Genomic DNA, 23,658 nt, shown 5'->3' on the forward strand with positions numbered 1-23,658 from the left:
CCCCCTTGTCAGCAAACTTTCGTCATCAGCTCTGCCCCCCCCCCCGAATCCTAACTCATATTTTCATAATACAAATACAAATACAACGCCACAACAGGCAAACTGCCCAACGAGGTGGCTGACTTAAGAACATCATGGATCCCCGAGCCATTTTTTTGGAGGCACTACCTACTACTACTACACCGCACATGTGCCCCGCCCACACCCCCCCCCCCGGAACCCCCCAACAAATCGGTACATGCGGGAATGTGCGTGTACGTGTAGTGAAACCTGACGTGAAGTTTTGTTGTTTCTCTGTAATGCTTGTTATGTGTAGTGCTGCCATCTGCCACTAGTTTTTCTAACTATGAGTGAAGTGTTATGATTGAATGATTTATTGTTGTAGGACTGTTGCTCTCTGTGGCGAGACTTTTTAAGGGGTGGTTGATTACGTAAGCATTATCCAAACCCCCACCTTCCCCCCTTGTCATCAAAAGTCAGCAAATCGGAAACCCCTCCCCCCCCCCCCATTGATGATGACGTAATACTTAAACGGCCCCTGATCAATCAGGAGAAAAAATATCTAATGCGATGATAACATTATAGTCATGACTTTGTTTAAGGCAGAGTTTCCCAAACTTTCTGTTCCACGCCCCGTTAATCATTTTTTCCCTGCTCATCACCCCCTCTTTCCCACCAATTGAAGCCTACCCATAGAATCCAATGTTATATAGCCATGGTTTTCATCACCTCCGAACCCATTCCATAACCACCGGGGTGGGGGGCGATATTGCCCACTTTGGGAAACTTTGGTTTAAGGTGTCATATTGAAACCTACACCTTTATTTCATGTGCGAACGGATTTATGAATTTACAAAAGCTCCTAGAGTATAAATTCACCTCATCATTTGGAAGAGGCATCTTGTATGACCCTTAGACCATAATCATAGCACAGTCAAAGCCCGTTACAACGACAGTCCGTTATAATGTGACCAGTGCAACAGATCCAAAATATTTTTCTATTTCCGCAATGTTATTTTTTTTAATTTTTAATCCTATATGTATATAACGACCATTACAACTACCTACCGAACTCAGCTCGGCCCCCACAATTTTTCTGTTGTTATTTTGCTAAAAAACATGGGTGAAATCCGTTGTTTATTGTGTTTGAACTTTTTAGTTTTTATGCTTGGGAGGAAGAAAGGATATGAAACATAGGTAAATTAACCCTTTCACTAACAATGGAACATATATGCCCCCCCCCAAAAAAAAACCAAATGCTATGTCTGCCTCACTCGTGACCATTGGCGTACGCAGAGGGGTGGGGTTTGGTGTTCTAACCCCTCCCCCCAAGCCGAGTCGATAGTGTTATTTTGCCGGAAAAAACGTAAACCCCCCCCCCCTGAGAAGAAAAAAAAATTGAAACCCCCCCCCCCCCCCACTTTTGAGAAAATTCAGCGTACGCCTATGTTCGTGAACTACCTATTTTGTTCGTTTTCACAGAAAGCTGAGGTCATTTTTTTTAAATTCGTAGTCAAAGGGTTAAAGAGATAAAGCGGAAAATCCGTTGGTTGACTAGCGCCATCACAGGAAACTTTACTTACCATTTTTTTTATTTTCTTACATGGTGACTCACTGACACTTCCCATGTGGTTGATTTTCCATCTTATTCTAAATTGCATTGCGCAATTTCTCAATAGAAGAATATACAGACAAGTAAACTTATATTACTGTATTTTGTTACATGTAGCGAAGAATAAATGTAGGTTTTTTTTGTCATATACAGTATTTCCCTAAGTACAATGTTCATACTGAATTATGCATTAAAATTTCTTTTACTAGCAGACTACATTTTCATTTCAGCATTATAACAAAATGAAAGAATTTTTTTTACGTCAATAAAATATGCAATTTTCCGAAGAAGCTAAACTTTATAATTGTTAAACGTTCGATATAACGACCTCCCAATATAACGTCCATGTTGCATGGAACAAGGGGGGGGGAGGGTCGTTATAATGAGCTTCAACTGTATGATATTTCTTCTTAACGAAGCAGTTGACAAGTTACTGAAAAGCCAACCAGACTCACTTCCTTATTACTCCATTACAACGGAAGAATCAATTTAAAAAAATTTGATCGTAAAACAACATCAGTTCATTCAATATAAACGTGTTGTAAACACGCGGGAATTTGTGTCACATTAATATTATTAGTTACATATCCCAAAAATCTATTTAACTACATTCTGCAACTCGGAAAAATTCCATCGGTCAACCCGCTAACCCTTCTTATAGAATAACAATAGTAATAAAAAAAAAACTGAACTGGTCCTACAACTCACTAACATTTTCTCCTGGTAAAACGGTCAGTATGACGTAACCACGAGTAGAGCAAACTAATAAATTTCTTATTTATTTATTTTTTTTAATTTTTTTAGTTCCGTAGGTGATGATAGTAAACATACACACCGAGACATGCAGTCGGGCAACTATTTTAAGAGTTGGGAGAAGAAATATGACAAAAAAATAATAAAATTCACGCACAGCAACCGGTCTCATCATTACAGCACCTGACCAGAAAAGAAAAGCTACCGTTATCACATTACCTTTTTTTTTTTTTTTGGTACCGCATCCATTGGCTCGAGGCGAAATTCTTGAAGAACCCAGACCCAAATATATGAAAGAAAGAAGAGATATGAGTTTCGGGAATGTATATAGGGATGTTGAGAAGACATCGGATGACCGAGTGGCCGCTAAAGAAAAAAGAAATAATAAGCAATAACAACAACAACAGCAGCGCGCGAGTGGAATTTCATTGCCGGTGGCTCCATATTTAAAGACAGGATAAGCAGGATTATAGAGATCATTCACTTCGCGATCTTTCACCAACGAACGTAGGTAGTCCTCTTCTCTCTACCATCCAGGAAGAATATTTTCAAAAATAAAAGCTGTGTTTAGTTTTTCCGCGCTTTCAGTTTTTAAGCCAATTTCCGTGGAATATCGAAAGCAAAGGTTAGTTGAAATGATAATTTTTGGATTTTACTAAGATTATGAAAGTTTTAAAATTATGAATAAGACATTGAAGAGCTTAAACTTTTTCCAGTATTCTGTGTTTAGGAATATGGACGAGGTGCATGTGTGGTTTAGTAGTAGTAGTACTCTGCGTTTTTACAATACCCGAAATTAAAAATGCGCTACAATGTTTGACATTTTTGTCTGAGATAATAAATGTGTAGATGAGAAAGTGATCACGAAATTAGAATGAAATATATATGCTGTATTTCATGTTTTATACAGAGGACTCATTCCGTAACAAACTATTATGTTTATACATATATATCTATATATATATATATATATATATATAATATATAAATATGAAAATTCTGAATTATGAATAGAAAAGTTTAATCTTTTTCTACTATTCTTGGTTTTCACACTACCAGAAATTAAAATTGCAACGTCTTGAACGCCTTGCGCTATATGTTTGAAATTTTTGTCCGAGATGGAAAATATGTAGATGAGAACATTGTCGCGTAAAATCAGAAGGAAATACGCTTTGTTTTTTTAACAAAATTATTATGATTAATTTTATTAGTATATTAAATATTATTTATATATTATACATATATTACAAAAAATGTAACACCTTGAAAGCGTTGCGCTGTAAGTTTGGAAATTTTTACCAGACATGGGAACACGTAGATGAGAAAGTTATCACAAAATCAGAAGGAAATATGCTTTATTCCATGTCATACATAGGGCTCCTTGCATAACAAATCGACCAAAAACCATCGAAAGTCAGTTGCATGACATGACCGAATCGGATTTTCTTGAATTTCGGTACACGTAAAGGTACTGTCGAAAATATACCTAAAGTTTTCAACGACTTGCTCCACGTATTTGTGGAGCTACGTGAATTTAAATTTTCCGACAAAAAACAAACTAATTGTTTTTTCAATGGTTTTGTTTTTGTCAAAAAAAAACCATTTTTTTCGTCCCTCCAAAATTACGTGGAGCAAGTTCTTGAAAATCTTTCACACTTCGACAGTACCTGTACTTATACTGAATCTGAAGAAAATCCAAGTCGGTCATGTCATGCAATTGACTTTCGTTTCTTTTTTTGGTCGATTTGTTATGCAATGAGCCCTCTGCATAACATGAAATGAAGCATATTTCCTTTTGTGATAATTTTCTCATCCACATGTTTCCATGTCTGGTAAAAATTTAAAACATACTGTACAGCACAATGTGTTCAAGGTATTGCATTTTTAATTTCCGGTAATGTATTTATATATATACGTAATATGACGTAGCTTTTGGAAAAGGAGTGATATATACAGTATATATATATTTTAATTTAACAATATTTTATTATTTTACATAACAATATTACAAATTGATAGTGCAAATTTTTTTAAATTATTATTTTTAATGTTACATAAAAATATTTTTGGCATATTTTTAGCTATTTTTAAATTACAATATTTCAAATTTTGCTTTTGAATCCCACATGTGGAAAAAAAAAATTCAGAATTGTAAAATTACTAGTATATATATACTGGTAAAATAAAAAAATATACAGGGTGCACATAGCTAATTTCTCGCACCACAAATTACTGGTGAACTGTTTATACTAGAGGTATACTTCCAGTTAGGAAAAAGTACCCAAATAACAAGAACTCAGATACGCCATTCATGTTGCAAGGGGTTGTATGGTTATTGAAATATAAAAATTAGCTTTTTATACGGACACCCTGTTTTCAAAAATCCAATTAGGAAGTTGTTGCCGTCTTTTGTTAGGCCAAGAAAGAAAAATACCACGTTTTTAAATGCAATATTCACTGAGATATTTGAATTCAAACAAAGGAGAAAAGATGGGGGGGGGGGACAGCATAAACGAGGGAAAAAAGCGTTGTCCATTAGTTTATGTTTTTTGTCCCCTCCTTTCTGACTTTTCTCCAATTTTTGAATTCAAATATCTAAGTGAATATTGCACTTAAAAACGTGGATTTTTTTGTTGGCCTCAGGCGAGACTGGGAAAACTTTGTAATTGGGTTTTTGAACGCAGGGTGTCCGTATAAAAAGCAAATTTTTATATTTTAATAACTACACACAAGGCTCTAGCGAGGAGGTGGGACTTGGGAATCTGGTTCGCCCCACTCGAAATGTGAGAAAATGATAGAAAAAAGGGAAAAAGATGGCCAAATCTATTGTTCTATCACCGTGGTTCCCCTCCCCGAAATGAAAGTGGTCCTCCCACCACGAACGAAATTTCTATATTATAAATACTAAAAAAAGCAATATTTAAATATTTTTAACTATTTTTAAATTATAATATATTAAACTTCGGGATTGAAAAGTAGTTTAATATATTATGATTTAAAAATAGTTAAAAATATTAAAATATTGTTACATAAAATGTACATCTCTGTTTTTCCAAAAACATAACCCTATTACGTATATACAGTGTGCATAGTTAACATTGATCTTTTTTCCCATATGTGAAAAAAAAAATTCAAAATTGTAAAATTTGAATTTTATGTTGTTATTAATTAGAATTGTATATACCGTGAAACCTCTTCATACAACGATACTCTTATATAACGATAATATTTAAATCACAACTCTCTCTCTCTCGGCAACGATATTTTTTCAAGTCTTGTTTCGAAATGTCCATACTCTAATCTTAAACTGACACTTTTTGTTGTAGGGTCCGTGATTTTTAAGAAATTTATAATATTTCATGTAATCGGGTTCATGTTTGTTTTATGATCGTCTATGCCCAAAATAGAAGTGAAAGCACTTTTTTGAAGGTGTTACGGGGAGGGACAGTAGGGCCCCCCTCCCCGCCTAATCGGTTAGGAAACAAAATATCCCCAGTAGAGACAAATGTTTTACACACAATAAGATTTCACAATTTTACACCGTTTTATTAAATGTTACGCTTAACTGTTAATACAAATCAACTACTATACACACAATGTTTTTATTGAATAAATGAATTGAAATTTAAAAAAAACATTTCAATAGATACTGATCTTCCAGGTATTCAAGTACATTTTCAATACATACATTTCATTATTTTATTTTTTTTCTCTGTTGAGCTAATAGAGGACGCTGACTTTGCTAATAAAAAGTAAAAATCTTAGGTATATTGCAAAGCCGCTTGAAAGACTCTTAATGCAGCTTTGGTATATTGTGATCATTGATTATAAATATAATTTTCATTTCATTTTTGATGTCTGATTTATTCGAAAATCTTTCACTGTACAAACTATACCAACATTGTATTGTTTCTCGCATAATCGGATACCCCGCTTAATCGGAGATATTGCAATCATTGATCGATGTAAGGAATCGGTGATATCCGATAAAGTGGGACCGACTGTATAATATTGAAAGACATCAGGACTTCACCATAGTATTTAGGCTAATGTTAACCCCGTTGTTAGATCTGTGCAATGCATACGTGCATGTCTTATGAAAATAAATCTTATCCATTTTTTTCTCTCTCTCTCTCTCAGGAAAATGAGAATCAGCACGAGAACCATCTTATTGCTACTCGTCCTCTTCATGGTTTGGCTTTGCCAGACGGTATCTTCCGAGGAATCAATCCAGTCTAAAGATCTTGAAGCCACCGGTCGGGCTCATTCCAAGACCGATAAAACAGATCTTTCTGTTAGACGGATATTCAGCCTTACAGGCTTCCGACCAATGATGCGATTTCTTGGTATGATGGGCATCCCGCTCATTCCGTTACTTTTAATACGTCAGCTGGTTGGAGGAGGAGCTGGAGGTGCCGGTGGTGCTGCCGCCGGTCTCGCTAACCAAGGTGGTATCGGCGGCGGTGCCGGCCTTGGAAGCATGGGAGCTCTTGGAATTCTTGCGCCGTTCGGTGTAGGAACAGGAATGGGAGGATTGAGACCATTCGGGGGCGGAGCTGCGGCTGGGTCAGGACTGAGACCCCTTCGTGGTGGTCTACGACCAGGCGGACTAGGACCACTTGGACAGCTACTGGGCAACGCTGCTGGACAAGGACCGGCCTCTTCAGCTGCCGCAACAACACTGTTCTTACAGAAGCGGTCGACGGAGGAGACTTCGAATTCCTTCCATAATTTCTTGAAGGCACTGGTCAAGTTAGAGAAGGTGTTCGACTTGTATGACCTAACTGTTCCGGATTGCCAACGACTGCTGGTGTGTGAAGTCCACAAGAGAGGCCTCAGTCCGAGTGTCGGATCCTTCACGGAAAAGCTCATTCAGGCATTCGGGTAAGGAAAATATTATAAGCATTTCACTTTTCGTAGCTTTACATTTAAAAGCCCTTCTAGATTTCATCAGTTCAGCATTTAGGGGGGAGGGGAGTCTCTAACGTACCCGTGTTCAGTCAAATATTTTTCGCCTTCATGCTCAACTTAATTTTTAAGAAGTTCAAACACAGCACCTATTTTATTTTTTAATCGAACCAGTGCAGCTACACAGTGCAGGTGCTTAAATATGCCGCTGTGATGGTCGAATGGTGACCGTCATAGTGATGGACTCGCATCGCGAGTATCCTGGTTCGAACCCCACTGTCGCCACTGCCATGGTTGGCTTTCTGTGGTTCCCAACTTGGCGCAAATGCGAGCCGATCTCCCCGTTAAAAAGTCTCTTTGCAGAGATCAACAGGCCTACAACGGTACAAATATTCACTCCCTTCACTTCTGAAGTACAGATGGCAGCACTGAAAAATCAGACACAACACTATATATATACCCCTCAGACTGTTAGGCACACTCACACTTCCTGCACAACTCACTCGGTAATAATTTGAAAGAAAGGTGCTTAAATACGAGCATAAGTATAATCAGTCACACGTCTATTTAAAAAATTGAGTTTTATCAATAGGCTTATCATCATATGAGGGTTAATCAAATGAAAACGGAATATTGGTTATAATTTCCGGGTTTATTTTTGCACGAGGGTGGCGACACTTTAGTGTAGAGATAGATCGGATGTAAGGATGGCAACCACTACTGGAGAATGAACGTGGCTTAGGCAGTCACTCGGAAGCACGTGATATGTGCTGGCGGTCGGTCAACAGTATCGTCCGGTAGGCTATGGTTTGTTTTTTTTCATTTATGTTTGCGAGTAAAGAAGACCAACGTGGTGTTATTCTTTCTTTAGTGGCGGAAGGAGTTGCAGTTCACGAACTGCATCGGCGAACGAAGACAGCGTAATGCAAATACGAACTGCCATTGACTCGTGTGCAGGATTAGCACAAGCGTTTTCACTGTGCAATCACTTTCCTGTAGTGGAGTTTCTCTGTAATGATAGCACGAACGGAACCGAAACTCACTCTCACCCTCTCGCTGATCTTCCTTATGGTAAGCCGTCTGTTCAAGCTGATTATCTGGTCGATTTCTTTCACCGAAGCATCCGTGTTAACGAGGTGAACTTGACAAGGTCGCGTATCATCGTTCACAGATTCCAATCCCTCGCGAAACGCTTGTGCCAGTTCTGCATACGAGTCAATGACAGTGCATGTTCTCCGTACACTGCCTCCATTAAACGGTGCACATTTCGTGAACTGCAACTCCTTTTGCTACGAAAAACATTGCTACATAACATTGCTCTTCGTTACTCGCAAACATTGCGCAGACGCAAATCTGTTGGACGACGACCAGCACATATCACGAGCGACTACCCAGGGAAAGTCCATTTCCTAGTAGGAGTTGTCTTCACTCTACCTTTACAAAAAAATGTCGCGACGCTCATATAAAAATACACCAAATTATGACCACCGTTCCGTCTTTCTGAAACAAAATATCTGCTCGTTCTTCATGATATATATGGGCTATGGAAATCTAAATTAATTTATTCTGTTTTCACAATATTGCATTCATAATTTCTCACTACACTAATGCATGTAGTATTTTAGTGTGATATTCAGCCTGAGTTGATTTTAATAACCTTTTATTGAACGCGGTTAAATTGCCCCTTATATTTGGAGGGTACATGGAAATGAAACATATTGTCCATTCAGTCCATCTCAAATTAGAACCAAAGCATAGGTTCCGGAACTATGTTGCTCAGACTATTCGAGCCTCTCTCCAATTATGTCACAGTGAAACTTCGATACAACAATACTCTGCAGACCCAGGAAAAAAACGTTGTATTGGGATTGTCGTTGTATCGAGAGGTAGCAGTTTTACATTAGAGTGTGGACATTTCCAAACAAGACTTGAAAAAATATCGTTGTAGACGGATTTACCATTATATCGAGTATCGTTGTAGCGAGGTTTCACTCAGAGGAGAGCCCCCTCCCCCAATAAAATTAATGAATATACAATAAAACGCACCCTCCTCCTCCTAAGTACTCGTTCGAGTCCCGTATATACAGGATGAATGTCAACTTTACCCCCCCCCCCCCCCCACTGCTATCTTCCTGCAGGTCACCAGAGTACTCGTCTCGTTTAAATTCAAGAAACTTCCATGATCGGAACATGTTGGTGATCGGAGGCGTAAGAGCTTTGGTTGCTGTGCGTACTCGAGCACGCCCCTCCCCCCCCCCACCCTCTCCCCCCCACCCCCCCACCCACCCAAGAATACATTCAGAAATCCAAATACTCCTGCACAAAGTTTAAGACCTAGAGGACTAAACACTTTTGTCGCCCAGATAGAAGTGATAACAGTTCATTGTTATTTTTATAATTAATCGTTTTAATGAAGATGAGTGTTAGCACAATTAAAATTTCTATTGCAAAGAGTAAATTGGGTGAATTTCATAATTACAGAACCAATTAATTTTTGAATGTTTGAGAATTTTGGGATGTTTCAAATTAAACACAAAAAGTGACAATTAATTGTTTTAGAAACGTGAAACTTCTGGCTGCCGATTTCAATAATTGCTTTCTCCTGCATGTTAATACAAAAAATACAAAATTGTATACCGTCCCCTGCATGCCAGAAGCACGAATGCGCAAATCCCCCCCCCCTCCCCTTCTCTTTATAAGCTGGTTGGATACCTTACTTTGCTATCTAATTTGTGCCTGAAACTCGAATGTGTATCTCGTACTGAAACACGTTACAAAACAATTTAAGAAAATAATTTCCGTAGAATAACATAGGTGTAGAGTAAACATTGAAATGTCATTTCCCAAGTTCTTCTTTTTCCAAGGACATTGCAAAATTCGTGCATCTGGCATAGAGGGACGACGATGATATACTATGCTTTTTTTATATTATGCATAATCCCGACAAAGGATTATCCAAGCATTGATTCAAGAAATTCGCTAAATTTGATGGATGGTCATAGATAGATAGAGCTATTTAGTGATGCGTTATCCCTAAAATTGCACACATTATACGATATTACATGACATTATACATACAGGGTGTCCTGTAAGTCCTAATTCGGCTTTTACCTAATAAACCGTTCGTCGTAGAGGTATGGTTTCAATTTAAAGAATGTCCAAAAATTACCCTGTGCCAGTTTTGAGAGTGAATACATCATGTCACAAAATAAAAAAAATCTAAATTTTTATACGGTTCTCTAACTACCAATTAGAAAGTTGTTGCCCAGTCTCTCTTTTGAGGCCAATAAAGAAAATTCCATGTTTTTAACTACAATATTCGCTGAGATGTTTAAATTCAAAAATCGAAGAAGACTTTGGAAAAAAAAAAAACATACACCAGTGTCTCCCAAAGTAGGCAATATCGCCCTCTGGTGGGAGATGGAAAGGACCCGGGGGGGGGCGATAAAAGCTACGGTTATAACATAGGATTCTATGGGCTTGTTTGAGTTAGATGGGGGGGATGATGAGAGAAACAAAATTTCTGAAGAAGGGGACGATGGAATAAAAAAGTTTGGAAAACTATGGTATTAACATAAACTAACAATCAACGCTCCTTTCCCTCATTAATGCAGTCCCCCCCCCCACACACACACACAACTTTTCTCCGATTTTTGAACTCAAATATCTCAGCAAATATTCCAGTTATAAACATGGGTGTTTTTAAATGGCCTCAGAAGAGACAGCGCAATAACTTTGTAATTGGAAGTTAGATAACAGGGAGGCCGTATAAAAATTTAGATTTTGTGGCACACTGTATTTTCTTTCATTCTCAAAACTGTGCAGGATAATTTCTGAACACATCATGATCATTTTTTAAATTAAAACCATACCTCGTGTACGACGAGTGGTTGATGATATAAAGGTCGAATTAGGACTCACAGAACACCTTTGTATATACAGGGTGTCCTGTAAGTGCTAGCGCGGCCTTCATCTTATCAACTGTTCGTTGTAGGGATATGATTGCAATTTAAAAAATGCTCAACAGGCGTTCCAAAATTACCCTGTACCAGTTTTGAGAGTGAAAAAACAATGACTCACAAAAGAAAAAACTAAATCTTTATACGATCCCGTTGTCCTCCAACTTCTAATTAGAAAGTTGTTGCTCTGTCTCTCCTATATATATATAAGATTAACAAAACAAATTTAAAGTTTCTAAGCGGAATATATATATATTAATAATAACGTGATTCTCAAGGGATCAGCGTGATCCATCCAGGGAATTAGTTAGATTTAGTAAACATATCCATGCCCGAACCGAGATTCGAAACCAGACCTTCACAGTCAGAGCCTATCTCCATAACCACTGGACTGCACAGCGGGAATATTCGCTGAGATATTCGAATTCAAAACTTCTTTGAAAAGTTGGGAAAAGGACAGCATAAATGGTAAATAGGGTAATTTCTGAACACATTTTGAGCAGCTCTTAAATTGGAACTATACGTCTATGACGAACGGTTGATGAGATGAAGGTCGCATTAGCACTTACAGGACACCCTGTATAGACGGTCTTCCTTTTAATTTTTCTCAATCAATAATGATCGATGGCAAACTAATTTTAATCGTAATTTATCTGAAATAATGATGAAAAATAAATTTATTATAACTCTATAATTACATAAATAATAATATACAATTTTTAACGATAACTGAAATAACCATCTGTAATCGATTAATTTTTAACGATGATTTATCTAAAAGTAACGATCTGAAATATAGACTAACTTCAGATCTTTATCGATCATTTAAGCTCACACATGCTCAACTCATGACCCGCTGACCAAATGTGGCCCTCGGAGTCGTTTTATGTGGCCCGCGAGCTCAAACCGAATTTTGTAAAAATGAACTAAATCATTGTTTGGTTAAACACAGCGCTCATCCACATTGCAGCCTTTCGCTGTGAATGCCAGTTTCAGATCATTTCCAGCGACCTCAGTTCCAGATCATTCAAGTGACTCGTGTCACATTTTAAGATCACTTTAGTAATCGGCGGTGCAGGTTTCAGATCACTCAAGCAGCCCGCTGCACGTTTAGAGATCTCTTGAGTGATACATGGCAGTTCCAGATCACAGAACGTGTCGCGGGACACTTAAGTACTCAAGACATATGCCGTGGACAGCTTAATTGCTTTTGAATTGTGCTGCGAGGCACTCAAGTGGCCTGGAACTGTGCTGCAGGTCACTAAAGTGATCTGTGAAAGTGCTGAGGGCCACTTAAGTAATGTGGAAATGTGACGTCGGCCGTTTGAGTGATGTGGAACTCTGTCGCGGGTCACTTAAGTTGTCTTTAAATGTGCCACCTAGTTCATTTTTCGTGTTCTGAAAAATGTGTCGGGGTGGTAACCTGGTGAAGTAACCTGGAAATGTGATATGGGTGACTTGAGTGATTTACCAGTTTGAAGCGGGTCACTAAACTGTCTGAGAAAATGTGTCGCGGGTTCCTTAAATGATTTGGGAAAATGTGTCGCGAGTGAGACTTAAGTGAGATGAAAATGTGCTGCGGATAAGGTGATTCAAGCGAACTGGGAATTTGAAGCTGGTCATTTAAGAGAGATATGGGGACATTGGCGGTGAATGACTTGAGTAAAGATAACAACTGTTTAAATAAACAATTATTAATTTTTATGGCTGGGAATTGATTAAAATTTTTAACTGTTTAATCAAAATTTTTTAATCGAATATATGAATATTTTTGTGACCAAATAATATTAATATAGATGCTATAAAAATATATTTTATCGCATATATATGCGGAAATAATATTTCCGCATAAAACATGATTTATAAGACAACTAATTGGTTTTTCAAGAAAAACAAATCAAGTCAATTCACGAACTTTTAATAAAAATTTTAATTGATCGGCTTGATTAACTCAACTAGTTTTTAACCCCGATTAAGAATTGTTCGATTAACCGACCCGATTAATCGATTAATCGGAGCCCAGCCCTATTAATTTTATGAACAATGATTTACACAGTGTGGATCTCGCTTATAACTTTCCCACATATAACCTTTGCTGCTTAATACGATTCTTTTTCGTGGTCCCATATCTTACTAATACTCATCAAGATTTCTCGTTAAAGCATTTTCCCGCTTATAACGTCTTTTCATGACGGCGTTCTTCATAATCATCATAAGTAGGATCTACCGTAGTTGACAAGATTAGGTTTGAGGTCACAGGCCACATCAGATGACTTCAAGGGCCAGATTTGCCCCGGCCATGTGGTTGAGCATGTATGATTTGAGTGGTTTGCAACACCCTCTACAAACCAATAAAGTGGCCCGTGACATGTTTCCAAACCGTTGAAGTAGCCAGCACTCTTCAAAAAGTTGAGCACCTTTGGTTCAGTTTAACAATGACTTGAAATGCCTCTCACAAAATTTTTTTTATTTATAATAACTTATTTTCTTCTCTCTTACAGGATCGAAGCTCGTCTGGAACGTTCCAGGTTCCGATCCAATACGAAGTCCGTGCTGAAAGATTTCTTGAAGGCCGCCCGGCTAGGGCTACAGCAGAAAAACTGCGACATGGTTTACCACAAGTGCCCAGCAGCAATGTCCAGAGCAAGCATCAAAAAAGATAAGACCTCACTCTGACGGTCACCTTTTTCAAAATGATCATCATCTTTGATGTCTTTGTCATCGCGCGTCAATTTTATATCTCGAACTGAAGAAAATGTCGTTTTGTGGTAAGCCCATTATTCACCTGCCACGGTCTGGATCTGTCACGTCAGAGTCAATTTGGCGATCTACTGATTTTTAGTGATAACACTCGGGGTATTTGTAACACAAGCATTATTTATACTTCCTCCTAAACGCACTGTTCGTTCTCTCCCTTTGTTATGGTTTCCCACTCATTTTCCTTTAAGTCGAGATGAGTCCTATATTCCTATTCCAGCCTAAGGGTACGCTGTATGTGAGCATAGTGTACGCGGGTTTCCGATTCTGCGAGTCGGTGCCGCTACGGATTGGTTAAAAAACTTGAAAATCAGGTTTTTTAGCCAACCAGCACCGGCAGAATCGTAAATCAGCATGCACTATGTTCGTACCCCTAACACTTCACTGGATACTTATGCTGTACAGAAGTCAATAGAAACGACAAAATTTTAGAATCAACTTCACTACCATATTCCCCCGCACTGGTCGGCATGCCGGGAAAAATCGAGGGAGACTATCCTGAAAATTCCAATCACTGATTCTGAAAAAATTTTAAATATCTTTATTATAAAATCCATTGAGAATTGGCTGAATTCATACTCTGATCCTTATTAAACCTCGATTTTCCCCCACATGCCGGGAACGGACCAGAACCCCGAAATTCAAAAAATCCGGTTTCCCTTGAGTTCGGTGGCATGCCGGCTAATGCGGGGGAATACGGAATATATATTTTTTTGGAATTTCTTCAAGTGCTTTTCTTATTCTCATCCGGGTTACTTATTTTCCTCCGAAAAAAAAAATATTGAGCCAAAGAATTCCATGGCACTCGATATCCAGAAATAGCAAATATTATATACACATCACGAATCGATCTTCTTTGACACAGTTGTGTAATTATTTAATCAGTCGGTCGGTATCACCGTCTGTGACGTCATTGACTTTCATTTCAAAACTCATATCTTGACTTTATTTATTTAATTTCGAATGGTATTACATTTAATATGGAGATTGTTTGTTTACTTTTCGAACTATTTGTCTGTGCATTTGTTGTTTTTAATTTATACGAGTGAGCATTCGTGCCCATGTTAATTTGTTTTTCACAAATGACATTTCTGGTTTATTTCCAGACTTTCATGTACATAGTTTTGTTGTGTAAGTGTTTGTTACGATACGAAATAAAAATCGAAAACAATTGAATTGCTGTCATTCTTTCAATTCATCAATTCACTGTTATTTGTTTAGTTGTATATACGATTATATAGATTTTATACAACTCTTCATTTTGCCCTTCAACTTCCTTAACAACTTTTACGTACAGGCTTTTGGCAACAAATCTTGACTATATGCAGTTGCACTAGTAGAGATAAATCTCAAAAAGTGGCATCATCGTTAACATATAGGAAACGAAACAAAAAAGATGAAAGGGAACAGGTTTTCCATTCTTTCTTTCTCTTCCACAGCTACCTTTTCCCTATGTTTGTAATACTATTTCCTTACTCGTCACACCATAGCGAAGGAGTAATGGAAAAAAGTTGTTGTTGAGGTAAGGAAAAAAAAACAATTTTTTTTCGTTTATAGGGTTGATCAATGAAGTGTCGAAGGAAGGGAGAGAATGTTGAGACTTCCATCTACACAGAGCCGAGTGTACGTTAAGGGACTAGGTATGTAATGTTAATTCAGCTTTGTGAGTTGCAGAGCAGTGCATGGGCTCATCAGTGCACGGCCTCGTAATAATGAGATATTTGGAACCATAATTTTTCAAAGTATTTGAATGAGTAAGTGAGTACTCTGAGGTAGGTGGGGGGCCCCCAGGACATCACTTGACCTGGTCACTCCTGGTGCTGTTGAGACGGCTCTGGTAGGTTGCTCTCCAAGAACGGAGATCAAGAACCGTTTCTTTCGTGATGTGGTCTTATCTGAATCTAAAGTCCTACAGGCCTTGTCAAATGAAGATAGATTAATTCCGCTTGGGAGGCCTAGACCTCTGTGCCTGCTCAGATTGACGAATATAACAATGAGTGCGTTGAAGTGGAGCCAAACCCTTAATTTCGTTTCAGAGAATGATAGGTGCCAGATAAAATAATTCAATAAGTAAAATGATACAATCTAGAAAGAAGAATAGAAGAAGTACAAGTCACCACCTTCTTTATAAAACTAATAATTAGGAGCGGACTCTGTATATCTGGATGAGCATCACTATAATGTTCTGGTTCTCGAACTTTTACCACCCGTGGCTCCTTCATCCACGACAAAATTTTCCCGTGGCTCCCCAGAATAGTTTAATAACAAATAATATTAGTCTAGAAAACTTCAAAGCACCGAACAGATACTCATCAATGTCGTCAGCTGTCATCAATGGCGCCCTTGACAAAGATTAGAGAGACACATACACACACATATCCGTAGAAGCTGCGATGCACATATTCAGAACTACTGCTCTGGCATAGTCCACTGATATAGATATTCTCCCATCCATCTCACAACGTCCTATGATATCAACCTTTGACGTCTTCGTTATGACGCGATTGCTTGGCGTTGCACATCTTCACCTTATTAGTGTTATGAAGAGTTTTTTATGTGTACTCTCGCGCTCTGGTCATGGGTAGAGATAATCTGTTATCTTGCCCTGCTCTCGATGCTATCCGTTGAACAGCGTATTTTTCTGTTGAATATTATTCATCGAATCGTGCAACTGCACTGAATATGTGGAAAAAATAATTATTATATCGTATATTTACAATGCCTCATAATTTAATAAAAATCAGTGAAAATAATTTCATCGAATACATTGGAAAGATTAGCTTCTTTATTAATAAAAAATGAAAACGTAATTTATTTTCACTTTTAGAGTACACTTTCACATTACACACTACACTTTCAATTATAAGAATACTGTATTTCAGGGCTGGACAAATCCCAGTCGTCAGGTCGCCATTGCGACTAAAAAGTTGATATCGGAGCCTAACTTATCTTTGTGTAATTACCAAATTGCAGGCTGAGAGCAGAAAAAAATGTCAGAAATTTGTAGCAGCATATCTGCCAACGTGAAAGAGGGTCGCTATGCCTTGAAAAAGTCAAAAGAAGCAATATTTTGGAACTTCATCTTCAGATAAAAAATTTTTATTGCTTAAAAAAACATAATTTTCTGGCACCTAGATTTTTCTAGAATTTGTCCAGCCCTGCTGCATTTAATATGCTCCCCCCCCCCAACCTCCTTCCGTAGTCACAATCTTGAATGGTTGCTTGAAAGATGTTTTCATCGCACTGACTATGCCGATGTCATCAGCCGTCAACCAAAGTTCCGTTTTTTCACTTAATTAACTGCGCACGATAAAGAAAAAACATACAAAAGATGAAATGCAGATTAACTGATATTGTGTATTGCTATTATTAAATTAAAATCTTCCATACAAATAATATTTATGCTGTATGCATATTTCTTTGTTCGGAATGTATACGTAGCGTATAAACATATACTAGAGATACTCATTTTTCCCATACACTTTCGATGGGATGACGGAAATTTCCAATCATCACGGGATCCCTGGGCACCCTGTCAGCACCCTGTAGCTGGGTCCTTCTCTGAGATCCCCCAGTTCTGCTCCCGACTCCCAAAGCTGAGAAGACGAATGGCACCAATAAAGAGACGGCTGCGACACCAGTGAGACCGGCCATTGCCAGACCAGCAACCGATGGAGTGATGGTTGCGAACTGCCGCGCAGATGCGTGACTCGAACCACGGACTCCGTGGCTTTCCAAAACTCCAGTGGCATTTTCGACTGGAATATTGAGTACTGGTGACAGGATTGTCGTTAAGATGATCCATAGCATCGTTATGTAGCCATCCATGGTAACTTTTGGGATCTGTACGAGTCTCGCAAATAGTTATAGCACGCTTAGTGAAAATTAGTGGACAGGGATTCTAGGTAAAAAAACAAAACAATATATAGTGAATATACACGGGTGAATAGTGAATCACATTATAGCGAATATACTGTAAAATCAACGAAAATTCAGCATTTAAAGCAATTAATTTTCTACGAAGATATCAACGTTGAGACGAGCATAACATACATACTGAAAACACACACACAAACTTCTCTTATTGATAAAATGAACGCATAAAATTTCAACCTCTTCATCAAATCGATGATGACTTGATTTTTAAGACTTGATAGAGATGATGAATTTCGTTGAAATTATGATAATTTAACTAGCGATCTAATGCGAAAATTACAAAAAAGCATCACCAACCAATTTAAGTCAGCATAAATGCTCTTAAAATGCAGTAACTAATATTGTTGGAGCTATGTTAATCGTGTTATTGGTTTTTTGACTAATCGAGTAGCATCCAATTAAATATTTTTTTTTTCGCTTCAGAGTAATTTTTACTTTAGTTTCAATTTTTTTTATTCACGTTAATTTCAAGTTATCATTATTTTTTATCTTTTATTATTATTATTATTTTTGTCTTTTACTTCACGACGACAGAGTCCTGGCGTTCATTCATTCAGCTAAAAAAACTGTCAACGGCCACTATAAAAGTTTCATAAAAGTTCATATATAAAACTTAAACAATGCAACTTATCGTCTATCGATTATATTTGCTAGAATGTAACCGATAACCTTATTAGTTGCATTTTTCCAAGTTTTATACATGAACTTTTATGAAACTTCTATGGTATAATCCATGCCAAAGTCAAGCTGCCAATTACGTCCCGTGAAATGCGGGTCATATGGTCACACACTATATTCAAGTTTCTGGCTGGCCAGTGGCGAAATTACCGCAAATCTAGCCAGAGCCGTCTATATTCTACCTGGTGGATCTAGTAGAATAGAGACATTCCTGATCTGGCCCGCGGACTGAGAAGGTTGTGCACTCCTGCAGTACTCGTAAACCAAGTTCCACTTGAAAATCAAGGAGTTTTTTTTGTAGTAAACTCCAGTATCATCCCATATTTAAAAAACAAAGGATGCACATTAGGTACGTACACACGAGAAACACTCAAAGAGGTACTGAGAAATTTAATTTTCTGGATGTTATGCCGAAACTGATATTTTGAAAGAAAAGTGATTTGTCTCCTCCTACTCCACCATACATGCACCTCGTTCATATTCCTCTGCGGAACCTCTAACGAATTGGTACATGTTGGAATGTGCGTGTACGTGTAGTGAAACCTAACGTGTGAAGTTTGTTTTTGTGTAATGCTTGTTATGTGTAGTGCTGCCATCTGCCAGATTTGTCTCCTCCGGGAATCGAACCCGGGTCCCCTTGCATACCAGGCAAGGAGTGCGTTAACGAATACACCAGAAACACACTTTTCGATTCCTTATAATACGCATTAGTAGCGTGAAGTGCTGAGTGGAGTTTTCATAACAGTCTCCCTTAACTACAGCAATTTTCGTCCCAGCTGGCGTTTTTGTTTTCTTCATACTCAAAGAGAGGAGATTTCCACTCTCTATATCAAAAACATCTGAAACAAAACCAATCCAAATGTATTCCGTGCAATTCAGGCATGACTATAGATTACATATTAGTGGTCCGTTCTCATGACCCTCATCTCGTCAGAGGTTTACGTCTCTCCATTTGCTGCAGAGTCCCAGATAACTCTAATAACTACCATAGAGGTTTTTTTTTTTTTAAATATCAGCCTCTATCTATAGTCCCAGGACTATTGGTAGTTTGGCTGCGCCTCATAAAACTCCCAAGAGGTACTACTTGTTTACTATTCCTATCCGAGGAAAGAAGAAACTAACTAGATAGGTTCTAAAAGAGAAGAAAAATTGTCGACTTGAATACTTGTTTGACCTATATTATGTACAGGCTTTTGAACATGCGCTTCTTGCTTCTTTTTTTTGTTACTTAATCGGGTACTGATGATTCTTTATGCAGTTCATGTGCATATTTTTTTGACTATTCGTGAGGGCAAGGTCGTACAGTCATTTGTTTTCTTTTTTCATATACATTATTATTTCCTTTCCTCCATGTTTTTATCATCAACCGCTAGAGCGACTCACTGATAGTATTACCGGACAGGCGAAATGACTTGTAAGAAAAAAGAAAAAGTTCGTGACCAATGTGACCGGTCGAGTAACATTCTTCTTTCAGCTTCTATACTTCCGTGAGTATGTGCCCGTGACCTCCTGAGAACTGAGACCATAAAAAAAAAAAAGTAGATTAATTTTTCTCTCCCCTGACTTAGAATATACTTTATTTTTCTTCGCCATCATCTATGCTATTCACGGTTTATTAGTTGGATAAGGGGAGAGAATTATGTAAAATAAATAAACACACACGCGCATGCGTATGTGGTGTATGTGTGTGTACCAGCGTTACTTGTAAGTAACAGGCGAACTTGGCTAACTGAGAAGAAACATTTCCATTTTTTCAACTGATTCTGAATCTTTGGGATGAACTCTTTCGGATTATGAAACAAGGTTTATTCCAATGGAAATATTTTTGGTAAAAATTACAAAGTAAAGTTAGTCGTTTCTACCAAAAGGGAAAATATCCGCCTCGTTCATTCACTTCGGTATTTTTTGGTAGAACCTCTCGATATAACGATCACCATGCATGCTACATAAAATTGTGTCAGCTAACGGGGAGGGTCCATTGATGGATATGGATAGTAAAATACATCGAGTCCCGTCAACGTAATTAAAAAAAAAAGTGTCTGTTAGTGGAGTGTCCGTCATGAGAGATTCAACTGTGGAGTGATGATGTTTCTTATGTTAATGACGAGAGGGCGGTAAAGATACCTTCTAGGTGGGCTAGGTAAAAAACTTCTCTGAAATCAATAGCTGACGTAGAAATTTAAAATTTTTCCGACTTGACCAGCTCTAATTTCCGACTTGAACCGCACTGGGGGGCCGCTTTAGTGCTCTAAAACGGTGCCACATGTCACTCAAGGGATCTTTAAATGCGCTACTGATCTCTTAAGTGTTCTGGAACTGTGTCGCGGGCCATTTAAGCAGTGGCGTCGGAGCCGGGGGTGCTGTGGGTGCTCAAGCACCCACGGTAATTTGTGACATGGATACGAGCACCCCCAGAATTGATGCAGAAATCAAAATTTCCGATATAAAACTAAAGACGAGCACCCACAGTTTCGAAACACTTCCGACGCCCCTGCATTTAAGTGATCAATGAATGTGCCACGAGCCTACTTGAGTCATCTGAAAATAAGCCACAGGCAGCTTAAATGATCTGGAATTGTGCCACGGGTCACTTGAGTGATCTGTAAATGTGTTCATTTTTACAAAATTAGGTTTGAGGTTTAAGGCCATATCAGATAACCGGCCACATTTGGTGCGCGGGCCAAGGGTTTGCCACATATGACTTGGAGGGAGGTGCGCAATGAACTTCTTAAAAAGAAATTTTGAGTTCTTAGCCTTTGAAATTAACAGAAGTTTGTTATAATAACATATAAAGGCATTTTCTTTCAAAATTTTAATATTAAAACAAAAATACTTTTTGCATTAAAAAAATAAATATTTGTTCGTCTGGGGAGGGTGGACACTCCCCCTCCCCCCACGTCTCTGATCCCACCAATATGCGTTAGGAGGTAGGGGGCAGAGCTGAAGAAAATTTTGCTGACGAGGGGGGGGGGGGAGGTCAAAATGCCAAAAAATTTGCTGACGCAATACTTGAATGGCCCTGCAGACTAGACATTGAAAATATGGCGTGTTTGGTAATCCTATCTATATACTAGGCAACCTCATTACTTCTCCTACTTAATCGTGCATGCAGTTCGTACACATTCTTCTGCGGAATTTCTAACGAATCGGTACACGTTCGGAATGTGTGTTCTGAGTGTATGTGTAGCCAGCGGCCCCCTAACGTATTCACGTTGGGAAAGATGCACTTGTTTCGTGTTCTTACGGGTGCAGCCACCTGCTTTCCATATTTTGAAGCGAAGATGGTAAATGCTTGAATTTTCATGTTGTGGATTTGATTGCTGTCTGCAGAGAGAATTTTTTCCAAGGAGGGGGGGGGGGGGAGACCGGCTCGCATTCGTTCCTCAAAAATTGGAATCATAACCTCAACCTCATTACAGACAAGTTCATAAAAAGAGACCACGAGATATTCATCAACAAGTCAAGACTTTTAAAAAATGCAAATAATAAGGGAAAATTCTTTAAATTACACACATCATATGGGTTTTTATATCGTATTTCTTATATAAAATGTATTTGTACATTTTTTTTCTCTCTCGAATTTACACAATGACGTCTCAAAACTTACCTCTGGAGCCAGTCGACAAAATATAACACACGAATTATTGAGGATGTAAAACTCGGATTATATTATGAAAAATAATGATCACAGATCAACTAGCCGTTGAAGTTAGGGACCTCTTGACTCTTCCAAAAATTCGCGATAAATGATAGTACTACCACAACAAGGTGGGGGGGCACAAACCGTCGTAAGACGAAAATACTTTTTACTACATTTTTGTTGTTTCCGTTTGACCTGTACAAGAGAAAACATCCACCCGTCCATAACGTCCATCAAGTGAAGAAAAAAAAGAAAACTTTTCTTTTAGGAAAACGTATATTTGTAAAATCGGTGAACTGAAAATGTGTGAACACCTCCTGAGATGTAAGAGAACAAAAGAAAAAGCCACCTCGAAATTCTTTTTAAACGATAGATAGTATTAGCCTATAATATTAGCATTCGATCAGGTTTTTTGTGCAGGCGAATAAGTGAGGCCTAGTAAAATACACAGTCAATTCGCGGCAAGTCGAACTCCGATAGCTCGAATATCTGTTTAATTCGAAGTTTTCACTCGGCTCCAGAACTTTTTCCGTATTTTAGTGTTAAAATTTTCCCTTATATAACTCGAAGGTTGCTTTCTCTAAGTTGAAGTTTTCCGGAATGAGAGAAATTTAAAAAATAGTATTTAGAAGTATTACACAGTATTTAGCTTTCTTTTTTTTACCAATACACTTTAGTATTTAGCAACCGAATTTAGCATTTAGCAATCGAATTTAGCATTTAGCAATAGAAATTAGCATTAAGCAATAGAAATTAGCATTTAGTAATCGAATTTAGCATTAAGCAATCGAATTTAGCATTTAGCATTAAGCAATCGAATTTAGCATTAAGCAATCGAATTTAGCATTAAGCAATCGAATTTAGCATTAAGCAATCGAATTTAGCATTAAGCAATCGAATTTAGCATTAAGCAATCGAATTTAGCATTAAGCAATCGAATTTAGCATTAAGCAATCGAATTTAGCATTTAGCATTAAGCAATCGAATTTAGCATTTAGCATTAAGCAATAGAAATTAGCATTAAGCAGTAGAAATTAGCATTAAGCAATCGAATTTAGCATTAAGCAATCGAATTTAGCATTAAGCAATCGAATTTAGCATTAAGCAATCGAAATTTAGCATTTAGCATTAAGCAATCGAATTTAGCATTAAGCAATCGAAATTTAGCATTTAGCATTAAGCAATAGAAATTAGCATCATTTCTGTTAGCATCATATTTGACAGAAAATAATCTTGTGTGTATAAACTTTATAGTTCATTTCATTTATATGTGTGTCATGTAAGTCATAGTTTCCCGAACTTATTGTTCTCCATCACCCCTTCTTCAAAATTTTTTTCTCTTGTGGCCGTTCCCCCAACTCAAGCGAACCCGTAGGATCCTATGATATACAGGTAGCTTCTATCCCACCCCCCCC

At 37.9% G+C, this 23,658-nt stretch overlaps 1 protein-coding gene across 1 annotated transcript; it reads left to right on the plus strand.

The window, feature by feature from the left end:
* The first annotated feature begins 2,538 nt into the window (after window positions 1-2,538).
* On the plus strand, window positions 2,539-15,165 carry LOC149089898 (uncharacterized). Its single transcript, XM_089255961.1, has 3 exons — window positions 2,539-2,990; window positions 6,506-7,249; window positions 13,734-15,165. The coding sequence occupies exons 2-3, from the start codon at window positions 6,510-6,512 to the stop codon at window positions 13,906-13,908; spliced, it is 915 nt and encodes a 304-aa protein (XP_089112087.1). The 5' UTR covers window positions 2,539-2,990; window positions 6,506-6,509; the 3' UTR covers window positions 13,909-15,165.
* The last annotated feature ends 8,493 nt before the right edge of the window (window positions 15,166-23,658 follow it).

Source organism: Pholcus phalangioides, unplaced genomic scaffold (genome assembly GCF_987345545.1).
Source record: "Pholcus phalangioides strain wild (caught in Gottingen) unplaced genomic scaffold, Ppha-v1.0 ptg000001l_1, whole genome shotgun sequence".
Taxonomy (NCBI): domain Eukaryota; kingdom Metazoa; phylum Arthropoda; class Arachnida; order Araneae; family Pholcidae; genus Pholcus; species Pholcus phalangioides.